The 18,105-nt window shown below is 40.8% G+C and overlaps 1 protein-coding gene across 1 annotated transcript in view; it reads left to right on the top strand.

Annotated features, from left to right (window-relative positions):
- eys (eyes shut homolog) overlaps positions 1-18,105 on the top strand; it is a gene marked incomplete at both ends in the record, with an annotated part of 187,861 nt that overhangs the window by 125,550 nt on the left and 44,206 nt on the right. The window contains 2 exons of the mRNA XM_080848748.1: positions 9,092-9,265; positions 16,079-16,229. Coding sequence (XP_080704874.1) covers positions 9,092-9,265; positions 16,079-16,229 — 325 coding nt within the window. The remainder of the gene's footprint in view (positions 1-9,091; positions 9,266-16,078; positions 16,230-18,105) is intronic.

Genomic DNA, 18,105 nt, shown 5'->3' with positions numbered 1-18,105 from the left:
TTGGAAATTAGCGGTGTGAACATTTTTATTGAAAAGTTGTATTCTTTCCCCCAAACATTTAGCTAGGACCACACTCGCTCCTAATGCCCAATTGACGTCAACTAGACTGCGCCATGAGCTGGAGATGGCCAGGCAGAAATTGGACTGGCAGCAGGAGATGCTGAAAGACATGACTATTTGAGAGCGACTTCCTGAGGGAACAACTGGCTATGAGTAAGTCAATTTGCCATATTTGACAATACACTTGGGAACTTGAAACCTTTTCGTGCCAGCCCATACGTGCCCTCATGGTCTAATACCGTGTGCTTATAATCTCTAATGCTAAGTACATAAAGTTAACATTGTGTTGCCGTATGCGTTACTGATGATGTAAGTGCATAATTGTATTTTCCTGCTAGCATTACTCTCTTCGTGTTTTTGTTGATTGACACTAGTGGTTTCATACTAGTCATTTCCTCACGTACGTTTGCATCGACCTGTTCTAGTTTGAACTCAGAAAACTATCTTCCAAAGACCATCACACTTACTAGTGTGCCACCCACATGCCTATATTTTCCACTAATCATCCTCTGTCATTGTCTGTTTGTAGCAGCAAGAAAAAAGGACAAGGGCAGTCCACCAGAGGCGAAGAAAAGTCAGTCGCAGAAAACCGACTCAAGCGCTTCATCCAAGTCAGGGCCTGATTCCTCCGACGCGTCATCCGACTCTTCTTCCGACTCTTCCTCCACGGAGGAGCTCTCTAGTTTTACACAGAGGTGTAAGGATGCCATAGAGGGGGACGAAAGCATTGTAACCAAATTAAAAGCATATAAAGAGTCTGGCAAACTTTTGGCAATAAATACAAAAAAAAACTAGTTGATCCCCTTATTTAAAGTTCCATTGTTGCTGTTGTGTTTAGCATATTAGAATGCATGTTTAAATGTGAATTTATTGTTAGTGTAGTTTTTTAAATAAATGTTTTCCAATTTTCCATTCCCTCGATGCTGTGTTGTGTGTTTTTGCCATTGATATGTTTAACCATCTAACGTTTGAGGTCATTTTTGGAGTTGTTGCTGCAGAAGTGTTGACTAATGGTATGTCCCTCAGTAACAGGCCATTTGTAAATGCTTATAAAGTATAGACAGTCTCAACTTTATATCAACCCATGCATAACACTTTACTAATGATAAGTAAATGGTTTCTATAGTGTATGTTCCTCAGTAACGGGCCTTTTGTAAATGCTTATAAAGTATAGACAGTGGCAACTTTATATTAACCCATGCAAAACACTTTACTTATGGTTAGTAAATGGTTTCTATAGTATGTTCCTCAGTTACTGGCCATTTGTAAATGCGTATAAAGTATAGACAGTGCCCACTTCATATCAACCCATGCGAAACACGTTACTAATGGTAAGTAAATGGTTTCTAAAAACCTATATTAAGCATAAACTAAGGTGTTACATGTGCTCACATATATTATTTCACGTATGAATTGGACGATAGCTTATGCATGACAGATTATTCATGATGACTCGTAAATGGTGAGCAGACCATCAGCACATACCTTATAAAGGATATTATGAAGCATTACTAACTCATTGAAACTTGCTTGCTTAATCATTTGTAAATTATTTACAAAATGTGAGCAGACCATTATTATATACCTTATTGATGATCTTATAAATAATTAGAAAATGGTTTGAAAAATGTTCATACACACATGACTACTCGTTTACAAATAGCTTACTAATGTCCTTATAAATGATCTTTTAGATCGTTAGAAAATCATTTGAAACATGTTCATAAACACATCTGTACTCATTTCAAAACAGCTTACTCATGTCCTTATATATGATATTATAGATCATTAGAAAAGCATTTGAAAAATGTTTGTAAATACATTAATACTCATTTATAAATTGCTAACTAATGTCCTTATAAAAAACTCTTATAGATCATTAGAAAACAGGTTCATAAATACATTACTACTCATTTACAAATACATTACTAAGGTTTGTAAATGTTGGGGTTACGATTTGTAAATGATAAACAAACTATGAACAAATGCTTCATAAATGGTTTATTACGGAGGGTTATTATAAAGTGTTACCCATTTTTGACTAGAAGTGGTGTTCCAGTATTTTAATGGTGGACGTTTTCTTAAAGGGATGGTATTGGTTTAAAATGAAGCGTCCAAGCGATCAATTAGTTAATAGAGCCAAACACGATTAGCGCCTTAACATCAGACGAGCTAAAGGTAGAGGTGAGAGTTAGAGTGGCGCTAAAAAAAAAAGAACAAAAAAGGCTTCATTACTCTTTAGACCACTGACTGACCCCTTTGCGTGGAGTTGGGTTACCTCTCTCGGTTAGCCTCCTCTTGTAATTGGCCCAGTCAATGTCCAGCCTGCTCCGTGGAGATGGCAGGTCAAAGTGGCAACCCGTTCTCATTCGCTCCGCTGGTGGAACAATAAGAGGTTAGCACGACATGTAACACTGAGGTCACGTGGAGTTTACCGCGGGGTCAAATGTTAAATCTCTTCATTCCCCCCCTATTGAGGGCATCAATATTCACCGATCAGTGCACGCCTGTGCATGTGTTATTTCTGTGTAATTACAGCAAAACGCTTCCTGCTGCGGCTCAGGCCAAACTTGACTGCTTTTTGCTGACCCCCAGGAATACATATCTGCTCTCAGAGCGACTCTATAATTGAACTCATGGCCATATTGTTTGCACAAGGGTTTTAGCTATGAGTGATAATGTGTTTGGGTCCTACTGTATACGCTATAGTACTAATTTGAAGTTTACAAAGTGAAATTTGCACACTTAACATTTGCACTGCCCGCTTGCTGTTTCTTTTGTCAAATATTGCATTTACAATTTACACGTCTTTGTGGTTTGATTATGTATGTTAATTAAATATGGATTTTTTTTATTTTTTGTGCTACAATTTGTTATGGTGTAATTAACCCATTTGCCCTGTGCTACATCAGATTATGCCTGCAGTTCATAGTTTACAGTTTTTCTGGAACTTCTTTAAGTGACAGAAAATATGATTTTCTATAGATGTGCCTTGGTTTGAGTTAAATTTTTCTTTTACGCTTTACTGAAATTTCCCTCAAGGTACCTATGCAAACGAAGTCTAAACCCCTCTCCACTGGGAGAGAGAAGGCAAGAGAGTGTCTGCAACAGTAATATTTCTGAAATGCGTACAAATTTCAAAAGTGTGATGTCAGCAGCGCTGCTAATGACAGGCTGTCATCAAGATTAAATGGCTTTATTTGCTTTTCAGCACTTTTTCCCTCTCCCCCTTTCTCTCTCTCTCGCTCTCTCTCTCTCTCTTTGGCCATTAGTCAAATGGTTGCCCTCTCCTGGGGGAGTGGAACTGTGGGGATGCACCCCGTGTCACATAATTGAGAGAACCACGCTGAGTGTGACTGTTTGAAAATAATCCAAACATATGCTTTCATATTTGACAGAACACAAACCCTCAGCTTCTTAGAGCCTGTCTTCGAGTGAGAGAAGGAACGTAGTGAGAGATGGAGAGCAGTATGTACTTTATTGCTCAAGATATTCACATCTCTGCTCAGTGCAAACAGCAACCTTGTTTATAAAAACAACACCATTTTAATAACTTTGTGTCTACAAATCACACACGAAAGTTTTGGGTAATTATTTCCTCATTGAAGTCCTCCACCCATGGAGCCATTTCAGATGGAGGCCATTTATCGTGAGTCAGTCAGACCAAAGGTCTAGCATGGCCCGTTTCTCTCGCTAATAATATTGAGAATAAGACCTCAGCAACTCTCACCCCTGCACTGGCACCTCCGCCTTTCATCCTCTACGTGCTAATTTGCTGATAATTAAGTAATCCACCCAAATGTTATTTGTCACTTCAGGCATTGTTGCAAAGCAACAGGGGCCTCATATTTAGGAGTAGCTCATGGTTTGTGTCCCCTATGGGACAAAGCACATAATCAAGCAGACACTGGATTAAACCATTCCTCCTCTGAGCGTTCACATTTAACCAGAGACAGGATGAGTGACACAAACACACACTCACCCTGTATCTTCAGATCACAGATGGCCACGTCTCTGTGTGTGTGTCTGTGTGTGTGTGTGCGTGTGTGTGTGTTTTTGTTTTTTGTTGTTTTTTTCGAGGAGATCTCATCCGCACCAATAAGCTTTACCAGGCATTTTTTTGGAAAGAAGAATGAGATCATTCTTAAATGGCTTGTCGGTTCTTCCCGGGTCACTCCTGAAATGCCCAGCGGTGTGGTAGAATGCAGACTTCCTGTGGATAGGTCTGTGGATGCAGAAACGGAGGGGATTGGGGCTGGGAGATTGAGGAGGGATGAAACTCAACATGACTGACCGTTTCCTTCCTCTGCCGTGTACACTATATTTTTCCTCCCTGACATTTTAGATGTCACTCCATTCCAGAGCATTGCACCCTGGTGCTTTTTTTTTTTATAAATCTCACGGTTCATCAGTCTTCTAGAGCTCTCTTTAAATACCTGCTCTGGGACTGACCACTTTGTGCTGAGTCAGAGCAGGGCTACACTCTGTCTCTCGACATCAGCAGTGTCTATTCTCAGATGTGCATGTGTGTTTGTGCATGCATACGTGTGTGTGTGTGTGTCTGTGTGCGCGTGTGTATATGTGTGTGTGTGTCTGTATGCGCTTGTGCGTGCCTGTCAGTGTGTGCGTGTGCTTGCGTGTCTGTGTTTGTGTGTGTGCGTGTGCGTTAGGTGTGCGTTAGGTGTGCGTTTGCGTGTGTGTGTGTGTGTGTGTGTGTGTGTGTGTGTGTGTGTGTGTGTGTGTGTGTGTGTGTGTGTGTGTGTGTGTGTGTGTGTGTGTGTGTGTGCGTGTGCACATTTGTATTTGAGTAGTACTGTGCCAGCTCTGCTGCTGTCCAACACGTGGAAGAAGCAGCACTTCTGGTTGCCTGCAGTCGAGGTGGTCCGCAGGCTGTTTACATGCTTTGCTGACCAAGGCCCTAGATGGGAATAAATCTTAACAGGATTGTCAGGCTGACAGCGGTGCGTCACTCACTTCAGATTAAATCAGAAGCTCAACACCAGTGCCAGCTGCACTGCCACTAATGACCACTTATGACATTGGTGTAGTGGCCCCTTCATGTGCAGATATGTTGAGTATGACACCCACACTGTTGTTTGAGACATTGTATAATAATAATAATAATAATAATAATAATAGCAATAATAATAATACTTTCTTCAGTGTTTTTTTGTGGGTTTTAGTGCTTTTTTATGTTAGATTTACAATAAATGATTTCACCATATTTTAATAGTTAACATAGTTCACATGTAGATTCAATGCTTTCCAGTGAAATTGGCTTTTGGTAATTGCAATGTTGTGAGGCTAAATTGAGAGCTTAATAGGTTCTGAAAATGAGTGTGCTTGTATGTATGAATGTATGTGTGCGTGTGTGTGTGTATGTATGTATGAGTGTGTGCGTGCATTTAGATCTATGTGTTTGTGTGTGTGTAAGTGTGTGCGTTTGTGTGTAGTATATGTATGAGTGTGTGTGTGTGCATTTAGATCTATGTGTGTGTGTGTGTGTGTGTGTGTGTGTGTGTGTGTGTGTGTGTGTGTGTGTGTGTGTGTGTGTGTGTGTGTGTGGTTGTCAGTATACGTGTAGGAAAGTGAGAGGGCATACTGAGCCAGCAGAGCACTGGAGCAGGAAATTATTCAGGCTTGTTCTGCATTGATCACGACCTCCTGGAATGCCTCATTGCTTTCACTATTATGCCACGCAGCCCAGTAGGGCTATTGCTCATTGTAAAAAATTAGCAGGCTTACCAGTCCAGTTAAGGTATGGGGCCGGTTGCCCCCCTGTCCTCTTCTGCCCGGGTGCCCTCTCTGCTTTATGGCCATCTCCTGTTATCACTGATTATAAAATACCTTGTTTATTGGAAGTAGGAAGTCGTCAATTGGATTTTAAGGGAGTTTCACTACCACTGTAGCCCATGTACGTGTGTGTGTGTGTGTGTGTGTGTGTGTGTGTGTGTGTGTGTGTGTGTGTGTGTGTGTGTGTGTGTGTGTGTCTGTGTGTGTGTCTGTGTGTGTGTGTGTGTGTGTGTGCTCAATATCCGCCACTCCCCTCAAAATGAAATAAACGTTATAAATTGTACAGTTTTACAGCCACTGACTGAGAGCCCAGTGGCTCGGCCCACAGGAGTAAATAAAAGCAGGGTGTGAGCAGGGGCTGGAGTCTTTAGGTGCTGGTGTATGTAACCGGCACAAATGCCCTGCCAAGAAAAACAAAAAGAGAATCACCATGCCTGCAGTGGAAAGGTATTACAAGAATCAAGAGCAGGTTTATTTTAAGGAGCAGTCTGCGATTCAGATTCGTGAAAGGTTGTTGATATTTATGTTTGTTTGTTTTTTGCCAGAGCTGGAGAGAGGAATATAAATGTTATAACGAATTTCCATTATGGTACCAGTGCCTGACTGAAGTCAGTGGCTCCCTACCCAAATTGACCCTTAAGCTCATTGATCACACTGTCTCCTGGCTACTGTGTGACATTTCAAGTCATATTTCATTAGCCGCCATGTGACACTGAAGGTGGTTTTAAATGTCAAGGGCCACCATGTTGCAGTAATTTCACCCCAATGATGGGAGCTCCTATAAAGCACATGTTTGGTGATCACCCATATCATTTAAAGTGATAGATTGATGAGTCAAGCTGTAACCTACCTGCAATCAGTTATATGAGTAAACCTTGTTCTTAGAGGCTTGCTCTGTTGTCCTTTAATCCATCGTTTTAAAAGGTGGAGGGATAGGAGTGTTGACCTTTTTTGTGTGTTTTAAAGCAAATTACATGGCTTAATGAAGTATGGTTTGTCATGTTAATGTTTCAGTATTCGAATGGATCATGTGCAGGTTGTTAACAGCTCAAATCTGTCAGCAACTGTGCAGATGTACAGCATTGGTTACAGTTAATAAATGCACTTTGCACTCTGCCTGCCTTAGCCCGAGACCATGGCGTGTCTTGTTTGCGTGTGAAATACTTAACACGCTGCTTAGGATAATCTAGCCATTGAGTTTCTTGTTCTGCCTGGATTCTGCATTTTGACTTGTTATGTCTGCTAGAAAGGACATTCTCAAGTGTAATGACTGCACTTGCTTGCTTTGGCTTGTTTTGGGTCTCAGTTTTGAGTCTGGTGATGCATGTGTCTCGACCAAATCACAAGAGTCCAAATCCAGCGCCCGTGTAATGGCTAACTGATTGCTTCGGTCATGCGCGGTCCAAGACCAGGGAGAGGGAAGTACCCCCTCCACACTCTTCTCTCAGAGTCACAGCCCTGCTGTCATCCTGAGGGAGATAACAGAGCCTCACACAGTTGTGACAGCACCACCCCCACCCCCTCTAACATCGCCCAGAAGCTAACTGTGAGAGCAAAGCTGTCGTGGTGAAGTCCAGAACAGACTCATGCCAGTGCTGACTGAGCGAGCTGCTTTATCGAGGTGTTTGTTATAGTTCTATTTATTTACTTATTCTGTAAATGTAAATGCCCCTGCTAGCATTTATTATCCTCTTTTGTCATTAGATTTACAGTTGTGATTTTGAATGCCATTTTTTCTTGTAAGATTACTACCTACTCTACTTTGTGTTAGAGTCAGTGGAGATCATGGTTTTGATAAAGAGCCAAATGAATAGCAAAAATGCTGGTCATCATCATTGATGAATCAGTGTCATGAAACGAAGCCCTGGTTTATTTTGAATATACAAACATAATTGTAAATGTAATTTGTATTCCTGTTAAAAAACAAAGAGCTGAATTCCCTATGGCACTCTGCCATGGCTTCCTTTTAAAGCCACACACCTTTAGAACTTTGCTGTACATTTTCCACAAGGATTGACGCTCGAACACAAGAGCCAGAGTTATTGCAGCAGAGGTAAGCAGCTATCAATCAACCCTTGGCAGAGCAGGCAATGGCTCTGAGGCACAGGGCCAAGTTTTCCTTGCCACAAACTACTGTTTTCTCCATCTCGAGCAGTAAACACGAACATTAGTCTTTTTCAGGACTCACACTGGAGTTCACTGGATTCATACTCCATCTTCCTCCATGATGTCTCTTACGTATACTTTAAAAGCTTTTCTCCTTTTGTGTTCTTGTGGGCACTATTTATCTATTCTGACTTCTCACGAGTCGCGTGCACTTATTCAATTAAAAGATGGATTCCACCCAAGCATACTGCACCTCCCTGCTTGAATTTTTTTTTCCCCAGCTGCAAAGAAATACCTCCCTGCTCGATGCCATTTGTTGGTAATTATATCAGGGATAATGGACGACACGGCGTTCAGGTAGCAAAAAAGAATGCCGTTGGTTACACCTCAAAGTGCATTACTTCCTGCTACCTGAAAACCGTGAAGTCCATTATCCCACTTAAACCACGGTTGCCTCACTTGCATTATGTTAACTGGCGGGATTGCCAAAACTGACCTTGTGGAACTACTTATTTCCGCCACAAATTGAGTCTTCTTAACATACAGGACGAACTGCTGTTACTAGATCTAAATGGATGGTTGCTATGGCCAAAGCCCAGTTGTTAGTTGTATAGTGCATGGGTAGTAAAAGCTATTTCAGGCGTATGAGTCATGTTGCTGCGCTCTGTCCTTCTGTCGCTCTGCTCATTTATAACTCTCTCACAAAGCCAATTTAAACTTCACAACGAATTTGGCGAATTGATATGCAAATGTGACACGCTGGAAAAAATGGAACTACTTCATAGGTGTGCAAATATCAAAAATTAATTGATCAAAGTGTCACAATAGGAAATTCAACTAAGCCACGGTATAAACTTATTTAATTAATGGCAAGCGCGTTGGGTGTGAAAGAAACTTCTTGCACATTCTAATGTTTTGCCCACGGTGTCTTCAAACTCAAAGGAATTTGGATGAAAACTTCAAAAGATGGGGAGGAAAAACTTTGGAAGGGGGTCACACCACTCATTGTGTATCAAAGGGAGGATGCTGCTTGAGAGACGTATTGTTTTGCCTTGTCAGTATGATCTCTTAGTTTTTGTTATTTCTTTTTCTCCCTCTCTCTCTTTCTCTCTCTCTCTCTTTTTTCTTCTAGACACAACGGTGTATTTCCCATTTTTCAATGGCACTTCTTACCTGGAGCTCCAATCCCTCACATCTCTGCTGCAGTCTGACATTCTGGGAGCGACTTCCTCCCCCGCCAGAGAGAGCACCGTTACTCTCTACTTGACTGTGAAAACGCGGGCTAGCAACGGCATAATCCTTTATGGTGAGTATTAGTGTGCCACTTCGCTCTTCAAGTGTGTGACTTATGGCTCAGTGGAGAGTTATTACCAGCTGATCTCTTTATGTTCTTCAAATCTCTGCGACAGTGTGACTGTGTGTGTTGCAATACTGAGAATATTGCTTCCCGAAGTGTTTAACTAAAATATTTGCATAAAATTTGAGTGGGAGGTTTTTACTGTGTATTCATTCTTGTTTTATTTAATTTAGATTAAATGTATTGTACTGCAAGTTATTTAATATGCACAGGGCCGTAACCAGGATCTGAAAACTAGTGATGTAGAGTGGCGGGGGTGAGAGGGGGTGTTGGGTATGACATTTAAGGATTCTCTATGAACTACACGTCAACCCTTCCTGTTTGCACAAAAGGCTTTTTTTTGTGTGTGTGTGTGTGTGTGGTGTGTGAGCTACATGCATCATTCAGTTTCTACTGTCCTTACCTAACAAACGGATCTATTGTATTCATTAATTTTTTTTTGGCTGGTCTCTGTCTATTTGTTTTCTGTTGGTTTGGACATTGTTACATAAGACCTTATTGTCAATGTGTTGACAGTTAGCTGTAAGGAAAGTATGGAGAACTAACGTAATTTTCATTATTATGCAACAATATTTATTAGTTTTCATATGAAAAAGCATTGCTGAATAAATAACAAGTAACACGGGTATTAACTACCATCAAAGTTAGTCTACATTTTTGTTAGCTAACTAGCTAGCTAGAAAAATAAACTTGCTTGAGGCAAATGTTTCATAATGTATACCGTGCAGGTTGGCATTTTTTTTTAACCAATGATGTTGTGTGAAACATTAGCCAATATGAATGCAGAGCCTACCCGTCTTCATGACCAATGCACGCTTATTTATATAAAATATTTTATACCGTAGCCTGTGCTCCAGATGGAAACTCGCACAGACTTGCCTTTCTTTTAGCTGAATATTCACAAATGTGCTTAAAATGTGTGACTGAGTTGGATGAAAACCCAGCTAGCTTTTGTTTTACCAAATGCGATATTCCGAGATTTACGAGCAATCCACCTGCTGCCTTCATGCCTCCCAAACCTGAACTGCTATCAGTTTAAGTTCCAACAATACGAAGTGTTGGGAGGGAAGGGCCGCACACGTGTGTTCTCTCTCAACTCTCACAAGCAACAGTCACTAAATATCAAGTTATACATGCAGACACTCAGATGATACATTCTCAACCTCTGTATTTTTCCTTCTGCTGTATTGATTTAACTTCAGATTTTGTTTTTTTAATCTGAAAAAAAAATTACTGACCCCGGACCTCAGTGACATCATAGCTGGTTACAGCCATGGACATACAGTTGTTTGGGTATCATGATAAGGAACAGTATCTGTTGGGCTCTGCATAACTCAGTTATTCTGAGTTTCTCCTGCCCCCAAACCATAACACTAACTCTGGTTTCCATTTTGGCCACAGCACTTTGTGTAAAATGTACCCTGTGTGTAATACAAGGTGTGTAGTAATGCACAATTAATCTGTGGCAGATGGCAGATATACAGTATCCAGCTCAGCTGGACATAAGAACAGTGGTAGGTCTTGACAAAGTCATGTATAAATATGTTTTAGTTGTCTGACCATGAGCCATCTGTTTGGCACTGTGTTCTGGACAAGTCATGAATCTAAACAGATTTTCCTGTGTAAACTTTATGGAGAGGTTTTTGGAAATGCTAGAGGCCAAACCCATTCAGTCTTTTGAGTCCCTTGTTCCAAAATCAGGAAAGGCCTTGCAGAAGTAAGGTGGATGTACTGAAATGTGATTTCGTCAAAGTAACTTTTCTTGAGTAAAAGGATGCTGTGATTTTCAAACCATCCAGACAGTGCATTGTTAAAAACATCAACTGGTTCAGTAATGATTGCTGTTCATTGATGCTCATGGCATTTCGAACCGCCTGTTGGAAGATCTGTACCGTAGTTGCATAAACCATTATGTACTGTGAGGTGCTTTATCTGAAGAGTGAAGGAGAGAAAAAGGAAGAGACAGAAAAAAAGTTAGCCGAATTGCTCTTGATGTCAAGTTAGCAAAGTCATCCCCCCCACCCCCAACCATCCTGTCAGATTACCTGCTCATGTACATTCCATCTGTCATAGGCTATCTGATACTGTTTATCTCATGTCACAGCCTGTCAAAATCTGTGTGGATTCCTTTTATAGATTAACAGAGAGGGGGTGTGGGTGGTGGGGTTGACAACATGCTCTCTCTCTGACAGCATGCTCATCAGATGTAGCATTTGTATGCAAGTACAAATCTGGTTCTTCGCCATCATAAGTGAGCGTCAGTATGATTATCAAAGTGGAATGCAACCACCGACAAGGCCTGCTGTTTATCGCTCTAGCCCAGGGGTATCAAACTCAAATTACCCGGGGACGATGAGCGTCCATTCTGGTCATTGGGGGGCCAGATTTTTACAGTAAACGTTGTGGTGGCCCATTAAATCAATATAACTTTAAATCTCTTTTTTTTTTTAATTCATGGAACTTCGCGGACCGGATAAAATTGCTTGCGGGTCTGAGTTTGAGACCCTGCTCTAGCCACACTGTGTAACCACTATACTGAAGCAGATTGTCCTGTAGAAATTCCAATGTGGAAATATTTCCCTGCATGGCAGCCTAAGCCTTGGCAATGATAATTCAATACCAAATGATGGCAACTCTTTGGGACCAGATTTTCTTGATGCCCCGGTTTCATTGCACAGTCTGAGGCACATTTAGCTGGGCTTTATTTAAGCAATAAGGTTCGAGAGGCAGTACGGTATCGTCAATAATGTACTTGTTCGAGGGAGTTGTTAGGCCCGACGCGCAGCGGAGGGCCGGCAAACCCTCGAACAAGTACATTATTGACGATACCGTACTGACTCGAGTACCTTATTGCTTTTATAACACGGTTGCCAGCGACTCCAAAATATTAAGTACAATTAAAGTAAACAGTAAGCTGCCTTTCAGGACAAAAAAAGTTGTAGACACCAAACGTTGTGTATCGCATTTCAGTAGCCAAGAGAAAATAGTCCCCCTTTGTGTGGCTGTTGCTATGCAACAGACAAATAGCATTGGGATTTTAACGTCTGTTAGACCTAGCACAAAAGCTACGTGTGTTTCAAATGGGTTTTTGGTCTAAGCGCTAAAAGTCAACTACAAATGATATTCGAGACTTTCAGTAAAGACTTTCAATACAATGCAACATTCGCGTAGCACAGAAACAACTAACCGAGTCAATTTAGACATATAAAAAGTCGTGTAGATAGCTTAATTCACATGAAACATTCCCCACTACATTAGCCACAACACGCCGCCATCTTGGATAGATATTTCCTTTTGAGTGCGTACTGATATGGAACGCTCAGGTAGATGAAAACAGGTCGTACAGTTACTATACCGTAGAATATAGCACACCCCGGAACTAACTCTCAGAATGGTGGATTCCATCTACCCGTGTTATAATTCCATCTACCCGTGTTATAATAGCAAACACATTATTTGTTCTGGTGTCGATGTTTCCAGTGAAGAAGAGAGAGATGAGGAAGGAGAGTGTTCACCATGCTAAATAATAAGGAGGCCAAGGCAAATTGCATCACATTGACTGCAGGAAGATGTTACAAAGCGGCTCTCGTCATCTGGTTGCATTTTTTACAGTTCCTTTTAAAACACACTTTTTTTTTTTACATAGATCACACAGCTGAAGAAAATAAAAACGAAAAACTGCATGTCTGTCAAGGAGTCCAACTAATAATGCCATTTAAGTCACTGGTTATATTCCAGAACGGACAGATCTGAAATGCAAATGTGTTCCTCAATGAAAGAGCTAGCTGAAGTAGGGCTTGGCTCTGCCTCCGGGTCAGACAGCCCAGAATGTGTGCTTGTCCAAAACTCACAAATATCCCCTGGGCTTTGGGGTTTACTCCCTGCTGTGCAGTGGCACATGCTGCAGGAGACCCTGGGGAGCTCCCTCTGGTTGGCTTAGATGTCTACGTCCACCTACCCCCCCCTTCCCTCCCCAAGTTTTCTTTCAGCTAGTGTTGCATTTGCAGTCATGCAAAAGGGGGTCAAAGAAGAAGAGGAAGCTGAGATGGAATGCAGGGACCAGCTTGGTTTAGCAATTCATAGCATGCGAAAGGGAAATTGTAAGCAGCCGACTTCCTTTGCCCTGACAAACCGCCGGGGTGCTTGACAGACAGAGGTAGACAATCCCAGGTAATTGGCTGCTCCAGGATTTTCGGTTGGCTCCTACAACGGCTAAAAAGTTCCTGTACAGCTACACCAATAACTCCTACAAGTGTCCAAACTGGTTTAAGTGCAGCATCTTTGCCAAACTCTTGTGCAGAAATAATGTCCATCCCTGTCAAAACGGCACATTAAGAAATGGGGAAGTGATTGGGCCCCTGAGTATGCAGTATATGATGAGAACCCCACATGGCAGAGGGTGATGATTGTTCAGTGAGGAAATGGAGAGACATCAAGTCTTTCATCTGGCTGCATATCTCCAGTGCAACAGAGCTGCAGAGCGTCTCTAAGATGTGAAAGAGCGACCGAACAGAAAGCTCCAGAGATCAAACAGACAAAGTTAATCAGAGGACCTGACGCAGACATACATCATCAGAATGCAGAGAGTGACTTCCTCAGGCCCAGCTCCTCAAGCGCCGCCATTCCCCCCGCAAGTGTACACAACCTCCCCGGAAGCATTGCACAAGACTCCCCCTATAGGCTTCACTTGTCATCCACAGAGTGGTGGAGAGGCCAGTTCACAGGTACTGTAAAAAGGAATAGAGCACCGCTGGGACCAGTACACAGGAACAGGGTCATGGAGATACCGAGGAGTAATTTATCACTTTTACATTATAAAAATATAATATTAATCATACATACATTTCAAATGTATTCACAACAAAATGCATTAGTATGAGGAATTTAAATATTCGGCTTGCTCAGTGAATGGAACTGCTGGAACACCCGTCGTTACATAGGTTTAACTCATTAAAGTGTTAGTCCTTGACTACTATATGTGGTCATGAAGCATGCATTTTTACACATACCAAATTCGTCATGCGTGAAGTACTTGCTTAATAGCCCTTAAAGCAAACTTTCACAGGGTACAGTATATCACCCAGCTGTGGGGCTGTTGGCTGTGAAACAGACATGGCAAGTAGTCAAGCCTCTGCAGTGGTTGTTCTATTTGCATTCTTCTGAATATCAGAGATCTTCTAGATATTAATACTGTGTCTGTACATTAGTCTCATTATTTAATACCCACATCTCATATACGTATACATATTAGTGCTGGAAATCGATTAAATAAAAAAAATCATAATTAATCGCACAATTTGCTGTGATTAATTGCTGAAACTTGTTATAATGGATATTTAAATGTAAAATCATGGAATTAATTCAGAATCACCACAAAGGAGGTATATTTAAATTCAAATACTGTTGTTTAATAGGATCTTTTTATCTTTGAACACAGATTCTCTCCTGTGAACTACAGATTTTCAATAACACCATCATGGCCATCAAAATTGACTGTCAGCTTGAAAGGCATGTTTGTCATATGTGTCGCATGTAAAGTGTGAAGGGACTTTTATTTTGAAACAGGGATTGTGACAAAGACAGAAACAGAGAAGAAGACAGACTATCTCTTGGTGAGGAAGATACTTTTTGAGGTCATTGTACTTGACTTGAGTATTCCATTGTATGCTACTTATCTGGTGTCCCTGTTTACAAATAAACTATATAAAAGGAGTTTAAACTGGCTCCACCTCAAGCAGCTACAACAGTAAAATACTGCTTACACACAGATTCTTCAGAATTGATAATCTAATGATGTCATATATGATAATATATCAGTCAGAGGGACAAAAACAGTACTTTTATTTTGATACTTGAACTACATTTTGCTGCTAATATTATTGCTGCTATTAAGCACTTTACTTAAGTAGGTTTTTTCATGTAGGACTTTACTTGTAATGGAGTAATTTTACATTGCTGTAGTTGTACTTTTACTTAAGTAAAGGATCTGATTACTTCTTTCACCACTGGTCAGTTGTAAGTTGAAGTGCTGAATACATTTTCAAGCTTGAGAATTCAACGAAGTTCCATGTCGGGTGTGCGTTGGAAGGCCCCAGATAGTTTAATCATTCTAAACATCTTCTAACAGAAATAATAGCCAAACCCAGGCCGCTGCATTAATTGTGTTAAATATTTAAAATACTCACTAAAATACTAAAAAATAACATGTTGCATATACAAACACACACACACACACACACACACACACATATATATATATATATATATATATATATACATACAGACAGTCAGAGTCTTATAAAGAGGTATTTCTACTGAAACTTTTCAAAGGGGGTTTGGCAATGGATATTCTGCATTGATATATACTGCCATAATAAAACACTCTTGTATCCACACTATCACTGCTTTCTCTCCACATCAACCTCAGTCAGGTTTAAGGCTTGTGGTGGTAGTTACAGCGTGGATATGACAATAAAGGGTTCAGCAGTCAGGTTCCCACTGTTCCCATTCACAATCAATTTGAGCTGAAACAATGTTGTAGGGATTTCTCCAGACGGCGAGCAGTAATGCGCAGAAGCATGCCACACCAGTGCCTCAGTCCAGACCTAAAGTAGGTCAGCTCCCTTTCAATAGACTACAAGGAAAATGAGAGATCTCTGAAACTAATCACATTAACTCCCTCTCTTGTCTGAATTGTCTTATTCCGTCTCTCACTCTCTCATTCTCTCCCTCTCTCTCCTCCTCCCCAATCCCCCACTTCAGCTCGGGAACAGAATTTCGGAGATCGGTTCCTCCACGTGTTCTTGCAGAACGGGAGGCCCGGTGCCAGATTGGGCTGCAGTGGCATTCGCCCTTTGAGTGCCGTCGCCACTCACAACATAAGCAATGACAAACTGACAGCCATCACAGTGCGGTAAGGTTCCTACAGTGGCTTTTCTTGGCGTCATCTCGTATTTAATTTTTGTTATTAATAGGAGATGTTCCGCACACACTCAGGTATGCTATTTTCATCAAACATTTATACAGGGTTATGTAATCCTTGAGTGTGTCATGAACTCCTGTTGCTGAAGGCAGGAGATTGGGAAAAAGTGCCACGGGATGTGTTTAGGGGGCTTCTATCATTTATATTATATGTAGAAATAGGCTCTTTACCACCCTTTCCTTATGTATGGTTGATTGAAATCCTCAAGGCCTTTGGGTTGGTAATATAAAGTACATGAACTCAGCTCTGGTTGTACATCTCTATACATAACATAAATCACCTTAGAGTTTAACACCAGTCTCAGCAAGCCCGTGTTGAAATCCCACTCCTCATCAAACCCAGAGATTTGAATGTCTGAGATATTAAACATAGTACTTTTCTCTTAATGATGTTTTTCCGCGTTATCTGCTCTATAATCCATATCTCTAAGGAGTTAGAGCTTGACATATTTCTTTCTATTTTGCTTGAGATGAATCATGCTCTTGCAATGATTGCCTGTGAGTATATGATCAGTTTAGATTACATTTGTCATTTTACCCTGGTAAAAAAAATTGCCATTGTGGGTCATATCCCCTGCATCCCTGCCATATAGGGTTCTGGATGCCTTCCTGGGGGGCTTGTGAATGCCTCAAGATGGAAGTCAACAGAGTGATATATGTTGCATTGTTGCAATGTCTTTTATCTTACTCCCGCATACAACGGACCAGCTGAGGTTGTAAAGGCACTGATGGGCTTTGACAGCCTTAACCCAAGGACATTCTGTCAATCCCCCTGCAAGTGTTTTTCTCTGTTAAAGAAGAACTATTGTCAGAGCAGGATGACATGCAAAGCAAACTCTGGTCTGAGCACAACAGCATTGGTGACCGTTATTCGATTGGGTCATGATAAGTGAGTCACGCTCTTTCTGTTCCCCATCTCAAAAAAGCGAGCCTTATGATGTCGTGCTCTGGGGAGGGTGAAGTGCCATCTGTGGTGACGTAGTGTGTGTGGGGGGGTCTATGTGATTATGAGATGGCTTCTGTGGAATGTTGTGTTGTATGTTTGGGTGTGAAGAGAGCCAGTGATGGAAAGTGACTAAGTGCTGCACTTATGTACAATTTTGAGGTACCTGTAGTATATTTTTACCGTATTTATTTTCTTCCATTCTGATTTACAGAGGGAAAAATTGTACGTTGTGCTCCACTGCATTTATTTCCTATCTTTAGTTACTGACATTTAAGATTTTACACATTTGATAATATAACAAGCTTTGAAAATATAACACATTGTTAAAGATTAAACCAGGGGTTTCATATCTTTTTGGCATCTGATGTCTTACAAAAAGCAGTGTGTAGTCAGGGGCACATTTCAGAAGTCTATGAGTGTTTAATAGCTCCAACAAATAGGCCTAGTGACTTTCCTCTCTAAATGTCTCATCTGGTTTCATTTAAATAAATGTTCAAATGATCCAATATCTCACCAAACTCAAACATTAGGGAAGAAGTTCAAAAACTGAAAATAGATGGTCTATCTATATAAAACGATATTTAAAGAAGTTCAAACAAGCTCCACCTCCAGCAGCCACAACACTTTTTTTTTTTTTTTTTTTTTTATGGGATTTTCAAATTATTATACAGCACAATATACATAGTTACATACTTGGTGTAGTCAAGATCAACAATACATAGACATAACATAAAATAACATACACAATAAAGTCAACCAAATGCCCACCCCCCACCCAAAAGTAACTAAATATAAAAAAAGAAAAAATGGACAAGACAACACAGGACTAGGCAATGAATACACAGGATGAAATTTTAGGTTT

The sequence above is a fragment of the Sprattus sprattus genome, assembly GCF_963457725.1.
Source record: "Sprattus sprattus genome assembly, chromosome: 12".
In the NCBI taxonomy this organism is placed as follows: Eukaryota; Metazoa; Chordata; class Actinopteri; order Clupeiformes; family Clupeidae; genus Sprattus; species Sprattus sprattus.
Note: the sequence above shows the minus strand (reverse complement) of the source record. Positions and strands in the feature narration are given on the sequence as shown.